At 37.2% G+C, this 23,155-nt stretch overlaps 1 protein-coding gene across 1 annotated transcript in view; it reads left to right on the top strand.

Moving 5' to 3' along the window:
- The window catches only part of NELL2 (neural EGFL like 2), a 143,371-nt gene that overhangs the window by 55,252 nt on the left and 64,964 nt on the right, over positions 1-23,155 (top strand). Inside the window, exons 10-12 of the mRNA XM_048943209.1 lie at positions 6,173-6,264; positions 9,165-9,267; positions 13,005-13,133. Of these exons, the coding sequence (XP_048799166.1) occupies positions 6,173-6,264; positions 9,165-9,267; positions 13,005-13,133 (324 nt within the window). The remainder of the gene's footprint in view (positions 1-6,172; positions 6,265-9,164; positions 9,268-13,004; positions 13,134-23,155) is intronic.

Here is a 23,155-nt window from a genome sequence, read left to right as displayed (position 1 = left end):
TAAGGATATCTGTCCAAAGGTGTCCATCAGAAGATGTCTAATCCTACTTTAAAGAGAATTAAGCAGGCGTTCAATGTTTGCATTGGAATTCTCTTGGTCTTGCAGATTGCTGTGCTAATCATAAACCTTTAATGAAATCATAATACAATAGTCATACCATATAATTAATAGGAACTTTAATTGCGTTTCGCTTCTTGACACCCTCTAACACTTTTGTCTTGGCATTGGATTTTATTTTTGACATTTCATTGTGAAAGTCATTTGAGTACCGGATGGCCAACAGAGTTAATTTGGCAAGTACGTGGGCATTTTGATTGCATTAGTCATGCCCAAGTTTTTAAAATCCTATATTTAAAATCCAAAATATTCTAGCTGTGTTTAACAAATAGAATCTGGTCTACTGCTCTAAAGCCAAAGTTGTCTGTGTCTGTCAGCATAAATATTTTGGCTGCCATGTTTAACCGAGTTAAAGTTGCTTTGTGGGTAGGAAAAATGTCATTTTTAAGAGAAGCCAACATCAAACAGTATCCAGTTTCCTTGTGTATGGACACATTCTCAAAAATGGTCTAAGTGAAGTATGAGACTTCATTAAAATTCTTCTTTGAACCAGGATAGTTCAATCTGCTGTTTATTTCTTTCCTGTGGACAGAATATCTTAATTACTGTCTGTTAAAATGACAGCATTGTGAGTGCCGAGTAATGGAAAAAGGAAAGCATAACTTTGGTCAGTAAATATGAGGACACTTTGGCTGGTCTCTCAGAATGTATGATTATAACACTTAAAGTTTGATCCCACAGCTTAAAATCAAAAAATGTTACTCACAGTACCCAAGGCATGTGTGATATTAATAGTAAGTAAAGCATCTTCCCGATTGCTGAAAAGTAATTTTTTAGAAATGCAGGATTTTTCTTTTCAAAATATTTCTCTTATTTCATATATATCATCTGATTAGTAACACCAGAGTTATATGAGGGAAATCTGAAAGTTTTTAAATTCTGCCGTGGCTTATGACATTAAATCACTTGAGAGGAAAGTCCTGAATCTTTGTTTTCACTGTAGCATCCAAAACCAAGCATTGAAGTGGACACATCTCTCTGACTTGTCTGAAAATGTCTGAGCTCAGCCTATATATATTTGTATATTTCTTATTTTTGATTTGTCTTTAAAATAGTGTTAACTGAACTCAGTGCAGGCTTATTTGATGAGTGTAAAAAAATCTGTTAGATTAGCTGTCTCCAGTTTCATCTGTGGTTTGAATACTTGGCTGCATAGACTAGAACAGTTATATGTTAATAACACAATATTTCGCTATGGAGAAATCTATTCACTCATTAAAAGTGAGCATGTTGTTTCTTGTTGGCTTCTTTCATCCCATTCCAGGGAAAATCCTAGATGATTTACTCATACATCTCCCAGAATCTTTGACCTTTACTTAAATAGAGATACCCACACATTTGCTTTCGGCTGTCTGTGATGCCCTTGGTTTGATTCGTTGCATGCTCTTACCCAGACTCCCTGTTCTGCAGTCTACCATAAGTTTTACTTATCTGTCAGGCCTGTTTGCCTCAGCTGAACTGGAATCAACAGGATTTTTGGTCATGTTTTGATGTGTTCTTTCAGTGTTCAGATTGATTTTTGGTCTTACAGGATACCTCAGGTAGCCCTCGTTCTGGTGCTCTGATGAATTCCACAGAAGACTTACTGCAAAGAGCACATGAGATAGATGAATTATATAACTTCTTTCTAGCAATTAATGGAAACGTAGAAAAGATGAGAGGTAGATGAAAGAATTGATTTTAGATTATCTGTCCCATGTTACTAAACAGCCTGTTAATGGAGGTGGCTTGCATCACAGATGCTCTTACATGACTGAAAAAATACTGTAGGACAACCAATTTGTGTTTTCAGTGCAATAGAGATGTTCAGCATTTCTGACTCACAAAAAATAAGATACAGATAGGAATTGATCCCTTATAATTTGGAAATTTAAAGTCAGATTTATTTTTTCAGCTGAGCAAGCTGAGCATGTAAATATATCTTTTCAATAGTGACTGACTGAAAAAAAGCCTCAGTATATTTCCTTTTTGAAGTCTGAAAGGACTTTGAATTGTTGAGAGGGATGACATAAGATGAAGCAAATCTCAAATCTCACTGACTGCAGCAACAGAGGAGTAACAGTGAGTGAGCAAATAAGAAATAATGCCTGAACCCCCCTGCAAAGATATTGAGATGGGGTGAAAGCATGTCTCATAATGGCATGACAATTGAGAGAGAAAAATTCATGGCAGGTGACCATTATTTTTGTGTTTCTAAGATAAAGCCAAATAAAGGTTCCACGCTGTGTGCACATGTAAGCTTGCAAAGTAGGATTAATGTATTTTATACAGTGCCTCAAGCTTGATCTCTGAACAGTGGAGATTTCAAGGAGGAAGTCAGAAAATTAAATTAATAAGATTTTTTTTTCCTAATATTCTTCCCCCATGACATCCTAGCAACATGTATGAACAAAGCTGTAGAAAAATGGAATTACCAAAATTAATTTGTGCTTTCATAAGTACTGAAAAATTTCACAGAGCTCTCAGTTATATCTGCTACTCATTGGGCAATTGTGAATATAAGAAAATGTAGTGGATTGAGGAGTTTATCGATATTCCAAACTTTCTGCTTTCACTTGGTGACTAGTCTGAATCAAAAGTAGCTTAGATAGCAAAGGGAAGTGTACAGACATTCCTCAGAGGAAATCAGAAACAATCAAGATATCAAAGACAATACATAGGAAAGTGAGAAATCATATAAGTGACGTGCTGTGAACTCAGGGAATGGAAGACAAGTGTTAGGTGGGACATGGATTTTATGTTTTAAGGACACATAAATGTAGAGGAAAAGTGTCATTTGGAGGCCAGAGGAAAGAAAAAAGTGTTGTGAAAGTGATGGTTTGACAAACTGTTGATGAACACAACAGCCGGAATTCTTTTCACTGAATGTATATGAGGAAGGTACCATGCTATCACAGTGTGTTAAATATTACTAGAAGTAGCTGTATTATTGTTACTTCACTTGCATAAATTAATCATGGGAATATAAACAGATTTTGCTAATAATGTTTTTAGACACTGTACTAATGCTTATCATTGTATCATCATGTATATAAATAGATCAAGAATAGTCAAATTTCCTACCATGCTTTGTAGACTTCCTGTTTCAACTTCTTAGAAAACTGTGCTTTGAATAATACATATTTTGTTTTGAATAGTAGGAGTAAGCGGAAGCTTGATGGCAAGAAGAAATGGTTTATGCAGTTCAGCTGTAGATGAAATCCTACATAGGCAATAACTATCACGTTCTGAAACAAGTAATCATTGGGTAATTTCTTGACTGTGACTCAATCTGTCGGATGAAAGGAGTTAGGAAGATGAAACATGATATGTTTCCCCAGAGAGATACCAATCACAAACTAATCACAGTATTCTGGGAAGCATCTAGCCAGGCAGAAATTAAATCTTCTCTGGACTTTCCAATTACACTGTTCTAGTCCAGATGTTCATGTTGTTGAAATATCTTTATTTCTGAAGGAAAATAAAGACATGAAGCATCACCATCATGAGATGTGTACTGGCTGTGTCAACTGCTGGCATGAGGCAGAAAAAACATGCTGTTCCACACTGCTTGAGATGTAGGTCTTGCTCTCCGAAGAGAAAAGTGGTGGATAAGAAGTTTAGCACTTTTATTTTACTAGAAATCTTTCCACGCTTGCTCTGTGCTCACCAAATTGGTCAACCAATTGCACTGGCAAACACAGACCATTACTAAAACAATGTCAAACACTGAGCCAGTGATGTGTTTTGCTAAGCATATGTTTGTGGTACTGCAGCACTGTGTTAAGATAATTTCACACTCAAAAACTCCAAAGGGTTGTTGGTAAAATAAGAAATATCTTTCTGATTTTGCAGAAGACCGCATGTCTTCTGGTAGTTTTTCTACTTATGTTCTTAGAGATTAAGTTTCTCTGGAGAACCAAACCAGAGGTTTATCAATGTTGATAAGGTGACTGGATTCAGTGGACTGTGATGTGAGGTAGCATGGATACTAATTTATTTTTCATAAGATGTATAGGTTGTCACATTAATATACTAAAGATATTTTGGTTTCAGGAGAGAGTTTTCTTCCAAGAGAATAGCTATGATCTTGATGTCTTTTGCCTTTCCTATGAGCAGGCATGGGCTGCCTGTTTGAAGCATAAGGATATGCTGTCAGTCCATTATCACTGTCTGGTCCTCAGGCATTGCTGTATTTGTTTTTTTCTTGTCATTTGTAGCAGTTATTGGAAGCTCAAAATGTGTGTGACAGGGGAAAGGGCTTAATATATGAGTATTTTGGTTTAGTGTCATGGCCAGTAATATATAGGAAGTGACATATATGACTGAATGATTTTCTTCTCCTGTCTGGATTCAAGATCTTTTAGTCCCCAGTAAAGATTTATGTGGATTTTTTCCACATACTTTTTTTCTAGAGGAGCTTGAGTAGAGCACTGTAGTATACTGAACTTTCTCAACACTCTGTGATCCCTCTTTGTGGATGCTATGCACACTTTCTCCTTCTGTTAGCTCTAGGACTCCTCCCTTTGTTAAGGAGCTTCACTGAGTCTAACAGCGAACTGCCATTCATGAGATTTGGGATGTTGGAGCTTATAGTGATATTACTCCTTGGAAGGGCTGTGTATACTTATTTCACACAAGATTCTTCATATTTTATAAGATATTTTAACTCATATTTGGAAATTTGGGAAAATTATGCAACATTTTTGTCACTATGCCTATCACTTCTTTTTAAATACTGGTTTCAAGGCATGACTTGTCATACACTCACAATGTAATAAGAAGTTTACAAAATCAGGGAGCTGCAAGTAAGAAAAAAATAATAAAATACAAAGGGAAAGCTGTAAGGGTACTTAACGTGGGCCAGGCAATAGAAACTCTTGCACAATCAGAGATTTTAAAATTGTCTTCAAATTGTTATCTTGTTAAACGGAATAGGTAAATCTATCTGTGAATGAATTGCAGTAAAATTGATTTACATCTGCAGGTCAATGATTAGTGAGTTATATTCAAACGTAATATAGAACTTTAAAGCAGTAACCCACTCCTGTTATTTCATGATTGTACTTCCTTGATCAGTCTTGACTGTGTCCTCAGCAGCAGCAGAGGCAAACATTGAGTTTTCTCCATCTAGTATTTACCTTATTTAGCCTTTATACTTTGCATAATGTAATTGCAGTAATAGATGCTTCTAAAAAATCCAAAGAGGTTTGCTTTGCAGGTATTTTATGTAGCCTTTAAATACCAAATGGGGACTTCAGTGAGCAATGTGGTATGTGCCACATCAGCACATGCTGTAATGGTGGCATCGTCACGGTGCAGGAGTGACATGAGACCTGATCATGGCATAACCAACAACTGATCTGGGTCATCCTGTCATTCGTGGTTTGACACTACTTAAAAAAAAAACCAAAGAATACTGTCACTGAAAGTTTGTTCCTGTGCACTAAAATTCATATATTATATTTTAGCAGTAGTGGTTAAATAATGGTGATAATCAAGCTACAAATATGTAACTTAGAAATATCTGTGGTGGTACTTCAGATGGCTGTGATAGCAAAATGCAAATATGTGGCTTCTGTGATTGCCCTTCATCAGACAGCATTCCTTCTGAGGACAACGGTCATCTGCTAATGTTGCCTGCACTGCTCTCACATCTCCAAGCCCTTGTTCACCTCTGAGCTTTTCACACGGCTGCTGAGCGCGGTTCTCCCCTTTGTGTTGCTCTTGGCCCCAGCTGCCTTTCTGTGCTTCATTTTTGCCCAGGCAGGCAGCCACACCTTCCTTGTGTGACCTGCGGTGCATTCCTTTTTCCCTCTCAGTCTCTGAGTACCTCACCTGCAGTTCCACCATCCTTCACCTTCTATTTATACATGCCTTTGTGGTTCTTTCATCTTTTTTTCTCTGATTTTTTTTTCCCTGTGATATCCATACTCCTGCAGGTGGCTTTAGAATATTCTTGCAGCTGAATCAGTTTTTAAATTCTAAAATGCCATTATCTCTCAAGAAGTGTATAGGTTCTATAAACAGAGTCCTAATACAAAATCTTTGTGATATTTTTTATTTTCTCCTGAAGCGGTGTGCATATTTGAAGGCAGAACCTACTTTGAAGGACAAAGAGAAACGGTGTATTCAAGCTCAGGGGACTGTGTTCTGTTTGAGTGCAAGGTAAGAACATTTTTTATGATAAAAAATTCTTGTGTGTTAGAAATATCAAAGTTCCACTATTGAAATATACAGATAGGTTCACTGTAGGAAATGGCAACAAGAAAGTCATCTAAGGCATGCTGTATTTGTTTTGTCTTACTGAGTTCCACAGACAATTTTGCAAATACTTTTGCTTTGCATAGCAGTAAGCCTTGATTACACAGCTTGATGGCTGAGCTGCATTCTTTCCTCCTTACATATCCTCCCCATCGTCAGTAACAAGACCCGCCAGGCTGCGTTATGTTTCTACTGACATCTGTGCTGTTCACAATTCTACTGACATCTATTGTTCACAATTTTGAGCCCAAGTGCAAATGATGAACAAACACGATGGGGACATAATTTAGACTTCAGGATAATTCTGAGTAGAAAAGATGGGTGAAAAATAAGAAAAAGAAGGGGTGCATGTTGGGTGTCCAGCTCTCTTTCTTATGTTGGAAATTAGAAGACTTGTCATTTGATTTTTAAGCAGAACACTCTGTGCTGCTGGCCAGAATGCGCTGCAAGAATAAAGCTGCTCTGTAGACCACAAATGCACTCGGAGGACAAAATATATTCCATGACTGCAGGCTGAGTCACCCACCTGCTGTGGCATGCCCTGTTTTGCTGCTGAGGCAGAAGAATGGGGTAGGAATATCTCTGGACAGGGAGCTGCATGCTGCATCATGCAGCTGAAGAACTGAATGCATGTGTCTAGGGAATGAATGGAAAACTCCTTCCATGAAGATGCAGCAGAGGTCTGGGGATTTAACTGCAGTACTTAACACTGTACAAACTTTGTGGGGCTGCAGGAAATCTAGAATGACTCAAAAACTGAGGTATAAAATCCTTTCTGACTACCATAAGTCATGGTGGTATGGCAGTTTGTGCCTAGACTTCAGAGCCAGTATTCTGCTCTCAGACCTGCTTGCAACCTTCCCTTTGGCGTGCCCTCTCTCCAGGAGTAGGCGGGGTTCCATCCACCCATCAGGCAAAATTCCTGGCAATTTCCAAACATCTTCATGTCTTTGTAAGAAAGTGTGTATCTTACAGAGAAAAATGGTGACCGTTGTCCTAGTGTCATTGCTTTTCATCTGAGCTTAATTCTCTGATTCTTTGAAATCTTTTGCAAAAAGGAAGGAGAACGTGGCCAAAAAATAATTTTTGAAATGCATGTTTCAGTCACATGGCTTTCAGGACTGTGAGTTTATATTTTTCAGTGTGGCACCTGGGATATTAACTCTGTGATTAATTCACAGTCATCAGAAGTTATATTTTTCAATTTTTATTTTTATCTTTTTGTGTATCAGATGCACACTATGAACGAAGTGTCTCTGTTGGTCATGCTGTTCTGTGTTTTGTTGATGATGCTGGACGTTAGTGGACTGTCTGCTGGTCCTGGTTGAAATATTAAGCAGCAGCTTTGATTCATATTATCCTTTTTCAAGGTGTGAAGTACACATTGTTTCTGATGAGCAGCCTTGGGAATGGTATTTCAGAGCAGAAAATCCCTGTGCTGTAAACTGTGTGGGTCAGCCAGGAAGTCACATGTTGGCACTACTATATTGACAGTGGAGTTGCCATGAAGGGATGTAATTTGTAATCCCAACACAAGACAGACTTGATAGGACTGGCACAAGTACTGATTTCATGTTTGGAGGCCTATGGTCAAGTTATCAAGGTGGTGCAGAGAATTCCATTTTTCAAGTAGCACATAATTTTAAATGTCATAAACAGCAATTGTGTCTGCTGTAGGCATGCACTTATGCACTTTTCTGTTTAAATATTGCAAAACAATAAAAATGAATTAAACATTCTGTTCCAAATAAGGATCTGTAAAAAAAAATATTAAATGCAATCCAGACTACTCCGATATTATTTCTATCAAATGTTATTTTCTTTATTTTGAAAGATCGCTGATTTTTGTTTGTCCTGGTTTACAGTGCACATCAGCATCTGGCTTTATTTATTTATTTCAGGTTTAGGCTGAATTGTTTAATGGAAGATTTGGGTGGTAATTTTCATTTCATTTTTATATTTTGTGTTTAAAGATGACTTAAAATCAAATGCTAAACTTGGAATAATAATACATGCAATAGCATATTCATCAGGCATTTCCTTTCATGCAGAAATAGAGGGCCCTGAATTCAGTGAGCTCATACTTAACCGAATTATTGATTCTCTGGCATAGGAGGAACACATTATTGCTTTGTTTGTTTGTTTGCTTTCTTTGTTTTCTGTTTTTGCTCTATCAGGAATAGAGCACATCAGAAGATATTAAAGGTGGTATTTCTGTGGTAGCCTGATTACTAAGATGGGCATTTCACTGTGGTCATACTGCAGTGATTGTGTGTGACCTGCACTAAATGCCTGAAGATGTTCAGATAACATCTTGGCATTAGATGCTTCCAGATGCTGTTCCCAGTTTAATAAGAAAGCTTTTTCCTAAGATGGAATCAGTGCCTGTTTCCTTCAGTGTTTTTTACTACAGCAATGAGAGATGTTCAAGTTTTATTTTATATTCTGTATAGTTAGAAAGCTGCTTTAGAGTGTTCATTATAACTCTGAAGTCTACAGTCTCTGTTTTTGAGAAAAACTGTTGCTCTTTTGGATGTGGTTTTATGAGAAACATTTGAGACAAGATGCTTGAATGCTAAGGTAGATAATGAGAACTGTTTTTATACTTTCTCTTACACGGGAAGGTTTTAGCATAGGGTAGTTCCTGATGTTTCTGTTGTGCTTGCTGTTCTTTCAAATGGTTTTTAAAGGTATCTAGATTTACCATAGGTACTTTTTTTGTTTGTAAATTACAATGCTAAAAGCCAACTAAAGTTATCCTTTGTCTTCTTCCACAACAACGATCAATTGCTTCCATCTGACAGGACCACAAAATGCAGCGTATTCCAAAAGACAGTTGTGCAACTTTGAACTGCCCAGAATCTCAACAGATCCCGTTGTCTCACAGTTGCTGCAAAATCTGTAAAGGTAAGAAAATAACAGGACATAAGAAAAGCTCAGTGCTGTTTTGTTTTCTTATAGACTATATGGACTTTTTCATGATCTTTTTGGATATGACACTCCTACATGTAATCACAGCAGACTTTGTGAATCTGAATAGACAATTCCTATATCATCTTATCTAAAAGTTGCTTGTGAAATATCTGATAGTGTAAATTCTGTGAGACACATTCACTGGCTCTTGTGTGTTTAATTCTAACCAAACATGAGTAAAAATTCCAAAGAACTGTACACACGATTAGTGATTTTCTACCCCTCATTCTGCTGTCTGAACAAAATGAGATTGGAAAAACGTGTTCCTCAGCATCCTTCTAAAGTGCTTTGAGATGTCTGCTTTGGAGAACAGTTTGTGCTGTGCAGTTGTTCAAAAAGCATCATATATTGTCGATCTGTTTGGAGTTGTACTCTGAATCTAAAAGCAGAACCTTTGAGTGCTGTTTTGGTACACTGTGTGACTTTATCTGTTACACAAGTACTGGTCTTTTCCAAAGGTGCAGGAACTGTTCTGTCTTGAGCCCAGTCTTTTGATCTGTGGTAATAACAGTGTCTTCAAAGATATAAGCATTTGTAACTTCAAGTAGCTATGTCTGTTTCTCCGAAAGTTAAATAATGATAAATTGGTACCTGGCATGAAAGAAGATGTTAGACTCTTGGGCTGATTTTAGATACACTTCACTGAAAAGAAAAATGTAGCTAGACTTGTTTTGGTGCTGCTCAGTGGAACCACGAAGGATATGATTAATGACATCAAGTAGAGAGATAAGAAAAAAGTAGAAGAAAAGAGCTTAAGAAAAGTTGATAGCTCTTGAAGACTATCACAGTCAAAAAGAATTTTTTTCATGACAATTTTCTATAAAATCTTGTGTGGCCTAGAGAAAATAATTCTGTGTTTGTAGTGCCTACCAGAGCTAGAAAGTTTTAATATATATCAGATTAGTGCTTTCTGATCATTTTCAGTCCTACCTGAACCATGCTATTACAGCCCCTCATGGAACATGGATTTTGTTCTTTAAAGAAGAAGCATTCTTTAAATGGCATCATTAGTACATCTGAGACACAAATGTTAAGAATATTCATAAAATAACAACAAAAAAACCCAACCCTATCATCCACTTCATGAATAACAGGTACATTCTTAGTTATGAAATGCCAGTCTGATACAAAGATATCCAGACCAGGAAATAAAAAAATATGATTGTTGCTTTGTTATTAATTCAGACTTCAATGAGGAAGACAACAAAAGGGCAAAGAACAAATATTACCACAGGCAGAGGTTGCTCTTGACACGTTTTTGCTGTCATCAATGAATACTGAAAAGCTTGTAATGCATGTAGAACTACAGAACTTTTTGCTTCTAACATAAATGCTATGTTAGATAGCAGCATTGTGGTAGTTACGGTAAATCATAGAATCATACAATCACCAAGGTTGGAAAAGACCTAAAAGATCATCCAGTCCAACTGTTCACCTATTACCAATAGCTCCCACTAAATCATGTCCCTCAACACAACATCCAAATTATATCATGCAAGTAAAATTAGCCAAACTTTTTTCTTTATCCATAGCAGAAAAAAAGAACTGTAATCATCAGACTCCACTACATTAGTAGGTCTCTGATGTTTGTATTGTGACCACGTCACTGAGTTTAAGTACTAAGACATTTGCCTTTATGGACTCTTCTTTCTTTTTGCCTTTTCAGTTTGATTTCTATTGCTTCACATTGCTTATAATCTGCTCAAGTTCAAAACATGCGTATGAACTGACACTCAAGCAGAGTCTGCCATTTGCTTGTTTAACATTGATATAGGATGCTTTAGCAATAGAGATCAATATATTAGTTTAAGGACCAATATATTAGTTTAGCAAAAAGCAGTTCATGTGTGCTAAGTTAAAAAACTTTCCAGTTTATCTTTGCTTAATATGGGAACAGTTTTCTATTTCTGAGTGGTCCAGCTTCACAGAATCTTTGAAGTCACTACTTTTATCTTTGCATCCACCAAATGCAAGGACTTTTTCTTGGGTTTCATATAAGTTGTCTTGAGCTGTAGTGCACAGGGTAACAAACAATGAACATTTGCCAAATTGAGGGAAAAGCAGCAGCAGGTCAGCCAAAGGACACTGTGATGAAGAGGAAGATGAAATAAAGAGGAGGATGTAGGTGGCCTAAGACCATCATAGGTCCCCAGCATGCATTCCAAGAGGAACATTGGCATAAAGTAATGAGATCTTGAAAGAGAATGAATATGTATGCCAGTGTATTGCATATGTATATCTTAACTGTTTAAATGTAGAACCTGAACTCTGAGAGGGCACGATTGATTTGTCAAGTTGCCTGGTACATATTGTGAAAATAAAGGAATGCTGGCTTTCTAACATCACATTGGAGTAGGGGGTTTTCTTCCCAGATTTTTCTGATGAAAACATGCTCACATGATTTAGGGGAAATAGGGATAGAAGCTGTTTTGTATCAAAATTTGAAGCAGAATACCAATGGAGTGTTAAAAACAGTATTCTGCACTGCCAGCAAATACTTGTTTGTTATTTCATAAGAGGCCAATGTTACCATCTAATTCTAGCTTGCTTACATTCTGGAGTTGCTGCTATTACGCCAGTCTGGCGCCCTGAGCTTGAACCACAGTTCCTCAGTTCTCCCATGTGTGATTTTGAAACAAGGAGAGAGTCATTGGCAAAGATCATTGAAGTACTGCTGATTGACCAATTCTGATGTTTCAGTTACAGAGGAAAATGTTAAACAAATAAGATTGTGGTGAAAATAATGGAGACAAACATCACATCTTAACAGACAGATGTGGAAGTTTGGAATCTTCAAGGCAGTTACTGCAAACAGCTTGGATTTAGAATAATAAAGGCTGATTTATTCATTAGATTTCAGTGAAAGCAAACATAAGATATTAAAAAACAACAGCAGCAACAATCAGCCACTGAGTTAAAAGGCTCATTCTAAATCTTTTAGCCTGGAAAAGAACTTCAGAATCTCAAAAATTCGTAATTAAGTTTCAGTAGAAAACACGCTTAAGAAATATTGAAATGGAAAATTAGGAGTAGAAGAAAATAAAGAAGGCCAAAAGGTAAGATTTTTAAAAATAAGTTTCTCTGAAATGGAGTAGCAGAGGCAATCTGGGAAGTGTTTTCAGTCAATGGAGCTTGAAAGAAAAAGCTAAAGGGAAGAGAAAAGCAAAATGAGTCTATGTTAATCAAAGACTTTTAGTTAAATGGGGAAAGATTGCAAAAACACTTGGGAATGTAAGTGGTAGGGGAAAGAAAGTAATCCCATTAGTCAATGAGCTACTGAATGTCTAAGCTACTGAGCTCTTTTATAAAGGTTTGACAAAAACAAACAAGCAAAAAACCTAAAGGAAGAAGGATGCATTGTTATGAAATGTCGTAAAAGTACTGAACAGCAAGGAGAAGGTAAGCAGATTTAAGCAAGCCACTTACCCAGCTGCCTTCAGATCAATGGCATAACCTGAAATTGAAGCGAAGACCTAGAGACAGTCTGTTCCCATGGCCTTTACTACTTCTTTCATTGCTGCACACTTGATACAATTTGCTTTTCTGCCTCTCATGAACAATAGAAAAGTATTCTTTAACTTTACTGGAAAAAAATAGCATTGTCTTTGACAGGGGGTGGTTTATAATCCTGGATTCCTTTTAAATCCTCTATCATATTTGTTTCTGTACAGGCCATGACTTTTGCACTGAAGGACATAACTGCATGGAGCATTCTGTCTGCCGGAACCTAGATGACAGAGCTGTCTGTAGCTGCCGAGATGGCTTCAGGGCCCTTCGAGAGGACAATGCCTACTGTGAAGGTAATACCTTGCAAAGATGCTCAGCTGCACTGTGTAACTGGCTGTGCGAAGACCGTATTGATTCATGAGTTGTTAGAGTGATGGGCCTATTAAATGTGAGTTGGGCAGCTTATTAATCAGCTAGAATAATTATCTCTCCAATTAATTCTTTTTTAAAAAAATTCTCATTGGTGTAGAAGTTGCAAGTTGCTATGGTTGAAGTCTGGAAGTAGAAACACATTTCCATAGGAAAGTTTTCCTTTATTTTTGTGGTATTCAGGTGTTCAGGCAACCTAAAAGTCAACCATCTGGATGGCATTTCTGTATAACTCTTTTCACTACTCTATCATTCTTCCTCCCCAGTAAGTAAACACAATAGGCTAGATACTAGTGTTAATTAGATACTAGTTAGTCATCCTGAATGATGGTTTATAATTTTAGAGGCTCTTCTAATACAGCTGCTTAACAGTAGCTGTACAACCAGCTACTTAATCAGAAGAGGTGTTTCTAAAATTTGTATCTTTTCATTCTTATCATGTAATCCTGTGAAACAAAACATCCCCCCTGCAGCACTGAAAGCCAAAGTCTTCTTTCTTGCTGTTACTCCTTCTTGTGAAAACCCTGATTCTGCAAGCCCATACCATTAGTATCAAAGGCATAAGACTAGTGTGCCATCAAGCCATTCTTACACTAAAGCTTAAGTGCTCTCAGCAGCATGGCCTTTAGCTAATGAGCAATTTGGACTAGATTTAGTCAGATGAGCTGAAAATTAAATGTCTCGGAGTAGTCTACAGTACTCCATAGTCCCACGTAGTACCAGCACTATTCTCTGGTGACAGACAAATAAATGGGATGGATTGGGGCCTTTTAAGAAGTTTCTTCAGCTGAATTCTGCAAAAGTTAATTCCTGCAGCTTGAATTAGAAGCTGCATTAATGTTGTAAAGTTAGATTTGAGAATTCATGTCGGTTTTCATAAAAGGAGCATACATTTCTGCTTAATGCATATGGTAAGTCATTTGGTAGAAACCTGCTGTAAGAAGTAGAACTAAAAATCACGCAGAAATAAACCTCCCAGGTTTATTTCAGCAGGTATCTGACACCAGGACCAGCTGTGTAGCTTGTTCTTTGTTGCAGCACCAGTCATTTTTGTCACACAGTCCTTGGGGACTTACACAGAGGCTAAGGTTGCAGATCTGCATTTCAGGGAACTCATCAGCCATTTCCATTTTGAGGGGGGCACTGAAGCCATGCAGTCACGGTGAAATCAGGTGCTTACAGAAGGTTTTTTTTTCTTTTTTCTTTTTTCTTTTTTTTTCTTCTTTTTTTTCCTGCTGCTACATTTTTTCTCTGCTGACTGAAAAGCAGAGAAACGCTTTATGCTCTTAGTGATCTCCACATCACTCAAATTAGAGTCTGTTGCTATGAGAAGAACTTGCCAGGCATGTAACAAGTGAAAAATAGAAAGCTTCTTGATCATCGCTGTTGGTGAAATGTTTAGATGAGGACACAGTTGATCATCATAGGCAAGATAAGTGCATCCATATTATAAATGGATTTAGCAGTTTGTGAATTATGGTGTGAATTCAGCATGACAAATTTTTGAGAAGATTTCTTAGCTCATATGCTTCTATTTGGGCATATGACATTGTTTCCAGAATTAATCATTGTAATACTATGTACAGATACAGAAAATGACATCCTAAAAACATATATGGAATCCCAGGAGGGATTCTCTTAGCCAAGACTGAAGTTAGGGCTGTGCTGCCCACTGAGTGCCATAGTGGCAGCATACACTGGAACTGTGCACCGCTTACACATGGGTCAGCAGTTGGCCTTGGCTGAGTGTAGATGTTGTATGCTGGCAACAGGGGGAATAAAGTTAAGATGGAACTTTAGAATTGTTTTTGTGGAAGTGGAGAGGCAGGGAACCAATGAGACTGTAGTACCTGTATTTGTTCCGAGGTGCGCATCCCTTTTTCAAGCCCAACTGGGCACTTTGGGCACTGAGTTGGTAATTTCTGGAAAGGCATTCAATCTTAATATTAAAAAATGTAACACTAAAGGGCATAGTAACAGTAGTGCAATGTCAAGTTTTTTCAGAGTCCTGTCCCTCATCCTGAATGGTTGAAATTGTCCTTATTCCCCTTTCTCAGCACAAACTCTTCTTGCAAATGGCATTGTGGCTTTAATTACTAGCAAATGCCAAGTGTAAAATGACAAATTAATAGAAAGCTTTTCAGAGACAACATTTTATAACGGCTAGAGCCCATGAGTATGATAGCTGTTTCTATGTTCTCACTTAACAAACTTAAAATATACTGCAAAATTGGATGTCATTTATTCTGCATTAGAACCAGACTTCACCAGTCTTGATTCATGCCTAAGTACTGTTACAATTCAGAGAATAAACAGAAATAATAACGCTCCCATTGGTAGAACTTCTCCTTAGGGTAGAACAAAAATAAGAATATTTGGAGCTGGCTTCACTATTGGTGTTGAAAAGCTGCATAAATTTCCTTTGAATGATGCAAGTGTTTCACTTCTGTCCTGGAAATAATGGATGCTTTTCCAAAACTATGTGGTGTCTTTAGATATTGTTCTGATAGATGCCTTTATGTTTTATAATAATAATATTTATTAATATATATGTCACATTTATCTTTCCTTTGAGAACTGTTATAAGTAATATTTCTAAGAGTCGGGATTTCCTCATATACATGCTCTAAGCCTTATTCCAAGTACTATGAAATCTACTTCCTGCCTGAGGTGGTTGTTGTGTGGTTTGGGATACCTTGTGGATAGGTTGGGCATGGGTTATGACATGTAGGTGCTTTTGAATATAGAATTCTTGGCAGCCCTCTCAAACTGACAGTCAACCTCTGTGATATATTTGAGATAGGGTTGAGTGCCCACTACACTGGTGGTGGTGGAGCTACACTGAAGACATTTTTAAGGATACCGTTTGTGACTCTTAGCTGCCAGGATATATTGGTGCATCTGGAAAAGTGAAATTTACTCAGGCAGCAATACTAGACAGCTGAAATAAGATGGTTTGCAAATAATCTGCTTGTGGCAGTTGTAAGTGTTCTTACATCCTTGAACAGTTTACATACACGGTATCATTTCTCAAAAGGGGAGGTGTCTTTCTTTGTAGCTTTTGGAGACTGTGATCTGAAGGATTGTTTGAAATTGGAGTTTTTGAGTTAAAATTAGCGCTCAACAATTTCTGTACAAAATCTGATTTTACTTCAGGAGCATTTCTAAGAACTGCTGACTAAAGAGGGAGGGTGGTAAGCTCAAGCAAGAAAATGAGAGAATGCAGTGGTCTTTTGTAAGCACTAGGTGTTCTTTTAGATTTTTACTAAAACACTGCTGATAACACACCAGCATTTTGGCTGTTGTTGAACAGTGCTTGTTTGGTGTCAAGGCCTTCTCTATTTCTAACTTCCCTAGCAGTGAGAACGCTGAGGTGGGCAAAGGCAAGGGAGGGGATTCTACTGTGAGAGCTGACCCCAGCTAGTCAGATGGATTTTCCATGATGTGTATTCCGTGACTTCATGCTCAGCAATAGAAGCTAACGCAGCTGTTGCTTGGAGACTGACTGAGCATCAGTCTGCTTGTGGGAAGTGGCAAGTTATTGCATTTGCTTTTTTTTTTTTTTTCTTTTTCCCCTTCACTACTTAAACTCTTTACCTTAATCCATTGTTTTGTTTTTTTTTTTCTTTCCCCCTAGCTTTTGCTCTTCTGATTCTCTCCCTTATCCTGATGGGGAGGAATGAGTGACTGGTGGGTGCTTAATCGCTGGCCACAGTCCCAGATCTAAGTTATGGTTGTGAGGACCACAACATTCATCTTCCAATATGTGGGAACTTAGTTGTACTACTTGCACAGTACGTGACATAGCTAACTTATCCAAACAATGTTTGGAAGCATTTAATATTATCAAGTATACTTTTTTTGAAGCCATTTTTCCATTTTTAATCTAACTTACACTTTTTCTTCAATAACTCTTCTAGTTTCTTTTTTTCTGTTGCCATATTTGTCCGAATTTCAAGAACACAGCTGAGATAATACCACAGACTGAGTGACTTTGTCTAAATTTGAGAATTTTATCAGTTTTACTGATAATTTCCTCTCGAGGGGAGACTCAAGAGTCTTCAGTGTATAGATCTGCATTTGAATAAGCTGCCTTGATTTGAATGATCCTTGGCTGAAGGAAATGAGGAATCTTAGAGGATGAACCATCTCTTTCCAGAGTAGGTGTCCAAAATAGGTTAGAAACAACACTTGGTTGGACCTCATCGCGATGTCCTTATCAAATTGCAGTAAGATACATGTTCAATCATACTGGCCAACTGCAGTAAGCAATGGGAGTGTAATATTGAAAAGAATATAAGTAAATCAGATGAAGACATCTGAAATGCAGACACAGCCCTGAGTATTTAAATATATTACTTTAAATCTTGTGAGTAATCAATGCTGTGCTATTTGTTAGCTTTGCTGTCTTCATAGTATGCACAATATTCTCATGGTGAGAGTCCTACCTAGGAGCTCTATCGTACTGTTTTGCTAAGATAACTGTTTTGCTAACCTAAATTATTATTTATTAATTTATTTTTTGCAAGTGAGCTGTGGCAATAGTATCACAATATATTAAAAAAGTAGTTTCTCATCTGCATTAACTGGTAGAATTTGAACCATTTCCTTGTCATTTTGAGTTGGGATGAAAAGCTAATAAAGTAGATAGAAATACTTCCATTCCAGGGAGGCAGAATGTTCCTCTCAAATCTATATTAAAAAGCAATTAAAGTATTTATATTAAACATAAAATATTCATAGTAAGCAGTTAATGTATTATCAATTATTAATATTTTTTTCTTAGCAAAGGCAGAAGATGCCAACTTATTTCCAACATTACATAACTGAGAAATCTACAAGTGAAGAATTTTCAGGCCAATTTTGATGTGCTAGTGTGGCTTATCAGCCATGGCTCTTATTCAGGGAGATGATAAAACATTCCTAACTTAAAACATACTGGAAATATACCTGACACTGGTGCATAAAGCATGATATTTACTTGTGTACAGATAGTCCCACTGCCTATAACAGTAGCAAGGTCTGTACATTTACAGTTCACAGGAGGTGATTCAGTGTTATTTGATTTTAATTACTTCTATGAGAAAGATATTCAGACTGATTCTGTCATCCACCCATAGCCAAGATTGACCATGGTGTTACTAAGAAAAAAAACACCTGAAACATCTTTCAAAGGGATTTTTGTAGAATCTCATATAAATTCATACACTTCTAGTACTTAGTAAGGAGAGATTTTCTCTTACTGAGGATAACCATTTTCACCTTGCAATAAAAACATAGGTTGTATTTTTTTGGAAAGAGAAATTAAGGCGAACATTTTCATAAGAAATGTTTAAATTTGCAATCTGAACAAAAGAGAAGAGAAAGTGAAACTTTACTGTTGTTCTTGTTTACTTTTATCTCCAGTTTTCATTTGTAGCTTGGAGATGTCTACTCAGAGAGTTAGATGCTTCCACTGTGCTCAAGAGTACCAAAATCCTTACGTAACTTTTCTGACCTCAGTCTATATGTGCAGTACATCTTATGATATGTAGAAGCTGGATCCCTAAGAGCTGTAACAAATGTACAGAGGTGCTAGACATTAAACCAGAGTGCATTTAAAATACAGACTTTTACAAATCATGCAGAGCAATAACAGCTACAGCGATTATATCTGTTATAATACTCCAGCTAGTTGGGCATTGTTTGAGAGATGAGTTGTGATATTGACATTTATTTTTGTAGAACAGACAATATTTTGGTGAATAGCTTGTGGGAATATGCTACATGCTTTACATCCTGCCCAAACATCAAATGCAGTTTAATCCACCCACACGGTCCCTTACCATAGATACTACTCTATATACGTATGTCTTTCTTCCCATGATGAGTTTTAAAATACGCATGTGGTACAGTCTGATATATACCAGTAGTTTATTCATTAAAATATTACCTCTTCATTCTCTTTCAGAATAGTGGAAAGAAAAGTATTAAGAGAATTCTTGAGATTCACTGTTGAAAATGATGAGATGCTGTCATATTTTTAGAAAGAAAAATGATTAGTTTAGCAGTTGAAATTAATAGACCTATATCAAACACACTGTACTGCTGAAGGGAAATGGATCATGAGCTGTAGTTTCAGTAATTTGTTCTGATTTCTGGAATTCACTAATTAATCATATGCAACATCATTTTTATTCTCAGTGTGCAGCTACATCAGACTAGTTATTTGGTGCCTAAGGAGAGCCCCCGGGTTGCTTTCATGTCTGACAGATAGCTATATATAATTACTTGTTTTATCATGTATACACTACCATATGAATTTATTATAAGAAATTAAATAGTAAGTAGATACAGTTTGCCAAGTAAAACATTACATGATGGCAGACAATACTTGTTTTCAGAAATTTCCTGTGATATATATTTTTAAAATGTATAATGTCTGTGGAGTCCAGCAATTTTTTCATGAGGCTGAAACGAAGATTGCATTATCTTCCAAGAGTCTGACTTGCACCGGAAGCTGGTGAGCACTATCTGCTACTGCGTGTTTAACAAGGACAGTTTTTTCTCAACAGTCTGTCTTCTCTTAAAAAACTGGGGCAAAGTGAAATAAAAACAAGTCTTTGTACTGTTGAAAATCGTATTTCTGAAATGCTGTAATGTTGTATTGTATCCTTTCAAAGCTATCTAGAGCTTCTGTCAAGGACTGTAGACATTGAGTGACTTTGACTTTATTTTAAGCATATTTTCAATTCTAATAGCCTGCTCTCAAGCTGCCGGAGTCAGGCAGAAAAATCATGGACCTCAGCAAGGATCAGAGATTTAAAATAATGTGAAGGGAAGACCACCAAGATATGTACCACATGTGGATGTATATATGTTAAGCATGCAGTTTAAGTGAGGGTTAGAAAAGAGCACACTTTATATGAGAATCCAATACTGAGAATTTATTTTTAGTCTAATTGATGCTTTAGCGGTCTAGTCAAGCTAAAACAACCTCTTATTAGTTCAATTACAAGAGTGCTAACGCTTATAATCCAACTCACTCGGTTTCTCTTAAGATCCATTAATAATTCAATAAAAATCAATAGACACAAGTAGCTGCCCATTTCCTCTAATGTTAAGCTCTTACCCTCTCTATACATCATTACAGTGAGACAGCGGTCCAGATTCTTTGCTGGAAGCAGCACAATGTTGTGGAAGGTGTTTTTTCCTTTTTGGTTTTTTTTTTTCTTCATGTATGCTTAGATGTTTTTTAATATATTTGTACTGAATACATACAGTACATTTTTTGCAGTTGATTCACAAGACAAGTTGTATTGTGACTCAGGTCCTAGTTCTTCCCTCTTGTGAAGTAACTGTAAAATAGTAAGAATAAAAATTTTTTAAAAAAAGGAACAAAAAGAGAAAGCCAGCGAAGTCAGAAATGGTACACATAATCGCTGAGTAATTTTGCTAGGCTTTTACTATCTGTTGGTAATGTTAAACTGGTTTGGTACAAGGCTGTGCATTTGAGGGGAAGAAAGACTCAAAGATTATCTACAAGGTCTGAGTGATGACAGCTATGTCAGTGCAGTCAGATGGGGTAAATAACGTGGGAGATTGTGAGAAAACACAGTTTTGACTGAAGTGGAATATGTCAAATGGAAACTGCTGTGGTGGATATGGTAGAGCAAAGCAAAACAAAAGAGCAGCAATAGATTTGTGACTCACTATAGGAAGAGTGGTAGTTAAAGCTTAGGTTCACCTGATGATGGAGAGTCTAAAAAGAATGGTGGGAGGAGAAGCAGCAAAGGCTTTGCCAAAGCCCTGAGGTGTTTTGTTTGCTTAGATTGCAGGTGAGAAATGGTATATACAGGAAGAGAATAGTGTGAAAAACAAAGCATGCAAGATATGGTGATTTTTGATGAAAGTGAAGGGAACCTGGAGAGGAGTCTGCAAGTACTGAAAGTTGGGGAACTGGAAGAGACCCTAGTAAGAACATTTTTATGGGAGCAATGGAGTGGGGAGTTTTAAACTTGAACAGATTGAAAGAGTGTGAGAATGAGTTGGCATATTTGGTGGTAAAACGTACTTTTTACAGGTAAAAGTACAAGTACTTTTAGAGGTGAGCGAGCTGATGGGAACTTGCTTTAAAGTTAGGGAAGCGTATTCTGTCTTTTTTAAAGAGAAGTTGGGGAGGGATGGGCTGAGAACAGGAGGAGCAAGAACACAAGCAAAGACTCAGACAGGACAGAAGTTTCTCAGACAGGTGAAAGGTGCCAGAGAAGCTGGGAAAAGGACTGTTGTCAGTGGAGGGAAGAGAAAGAGAAAGAAAAATGACAACTTTTGTTTTTTTTTTGTGCAGGAGAGGTTGTGTTGATTTTGATTCTGCATTTTCTCTGGCAGTGGTTGCTATTGGTTGCTCACTGCTCATTCTCCTTTTTTGTCCTCTCTTACTGGGTGGCTAAAATCTACTGATCTTCTGATGCTCTTTTTCTAGCTCAGGGAGCAGATTCTGTTTCTATGCGAGTAGTGATAAGAATAATAGTCTGAAGTCTGTTTGCAGTGACTGTCATTACTGGCATCCGTCCTTGGAATTCTCAGCAGAGGGGTCCCAGCCTCACAGGAAAGGTGAGCAAATGACGCCCTTGCACTTAGCAATGTGACCTTCAGGTCAGCATGGAGGTTTGCTGATGAATTTGTGTTACAAAGGTGGAAAATCTTTGCCCTGCTCTACAGGTAAATGTGGAGCTTCCTATTTTATGGGCTATCAAGATGGAGCCTTTTATAACAGAAAAAGTTTTTCTGTTTTTAAATTTTAATTGAAGGTCTAGTCTATTCTGCTCGCATGTTCAGAGTACTTTTTGATGCACTTAGGAAGCACATTTTTATAAATGCAACACTTAATGCTCCTGTTTGCTCTCCTCCTATGTACTTAATACTATCTGTTGCAAAAATCCTGCAAGAGGTTCCCCCTGCCAACCATATGCCTCTGTAAGTGTGACCAAAGAGATCCTTTATGCTAGTTAAGCAGTGAATTTTAAAGGAAATGGCTGGAGGCAAGACACTATCTATAAGGGATCCTCAATTCTGGAAGCAGATTCTTCACTTTCCAGGACAGATTTAGTGATTTAGTACTTGTCTCATTTGTTCTGGCAGGCTTTTGGGGTAGATAAGGGTGATGATGGATGGTGAGGTCTAAGGAGAATCTTTGTTTGTTGGCTTTGGTCAGCAATTATTTATAGTTTACAGATCAAATTCTTTTTTTACTAATGGAATTGTTAGACATGACTGGGATTTTCATTCTAGAGAAGCAAACGATTGGGTACAGGAGTAAGGGGGGGTAGGGAAAATTTTCCTGGATTATGTATTTTGTATAAATTTTGTGACTGCTGGGGGTAAAGAAAAAAAAATTTCTTTGGTTTTGAAGTTTTTGCAATTATAAAAATAAATAATTGAAGTGCAGATTTCAAATACCTCTGCACTAACCCATTTTCCCAGATATTTCTCTTTCATCTACTCCACTGGCAACAGGGCAGGTTGACAATCTCCATGACTATGTTGTTGTCAGTACATCCCAGCTGGTGGCTCAGCATCACATCACAGACCGAAGACACGTGAGCCTTTATTGTTGGGTTTTTAGAAGCATTGGTGTGGTGCATTTATCCTATTGAACTGATGGACTTAAAGATCTTATTGGCTAAGCAGTAGACATTAATGGGCATTAATATCCTAACAAGGCTTTTGGCAAGGTAAATTAAGATAAATGTTGTAGGCTTTTATAGATAAAGAAATACATCAGGTTTCTGTTGTATTAGTGCATTTGTGTCTCAAGGTGAATAAAAGGCTAAACCAGTGTTTCAACCAGTAAGCAGGACAAAAAGGCTTCTATTTTGGAGGTCTTAAAAGAACAGGTACTGGACTCTTTTTCCGCCCCAGTTCAATCTTCTTCAATCTATCTACCTTAACTGAATATATACAAAGC

The sequence above is a fragment of the Lagopus muta genome, chromosome 1 (genome assembly GCF_023343835.1).
Source record: "Lagopus muta isolate bLagMut1 chromosome 1, bLagMut1 primary, whole genome shotgun sequence".
Taxonomy (NCBI): domain Eukaryota; kingdom Metazoa; phylum Chordata; class Aves; order Galliformes; family Phasianidae; genus Lagopus; species Lagopus muta.
Note: the sequence above shows the minus strand (reverse complement) of the source record. Positions and strands in the feature narration are given on the sequence as shown.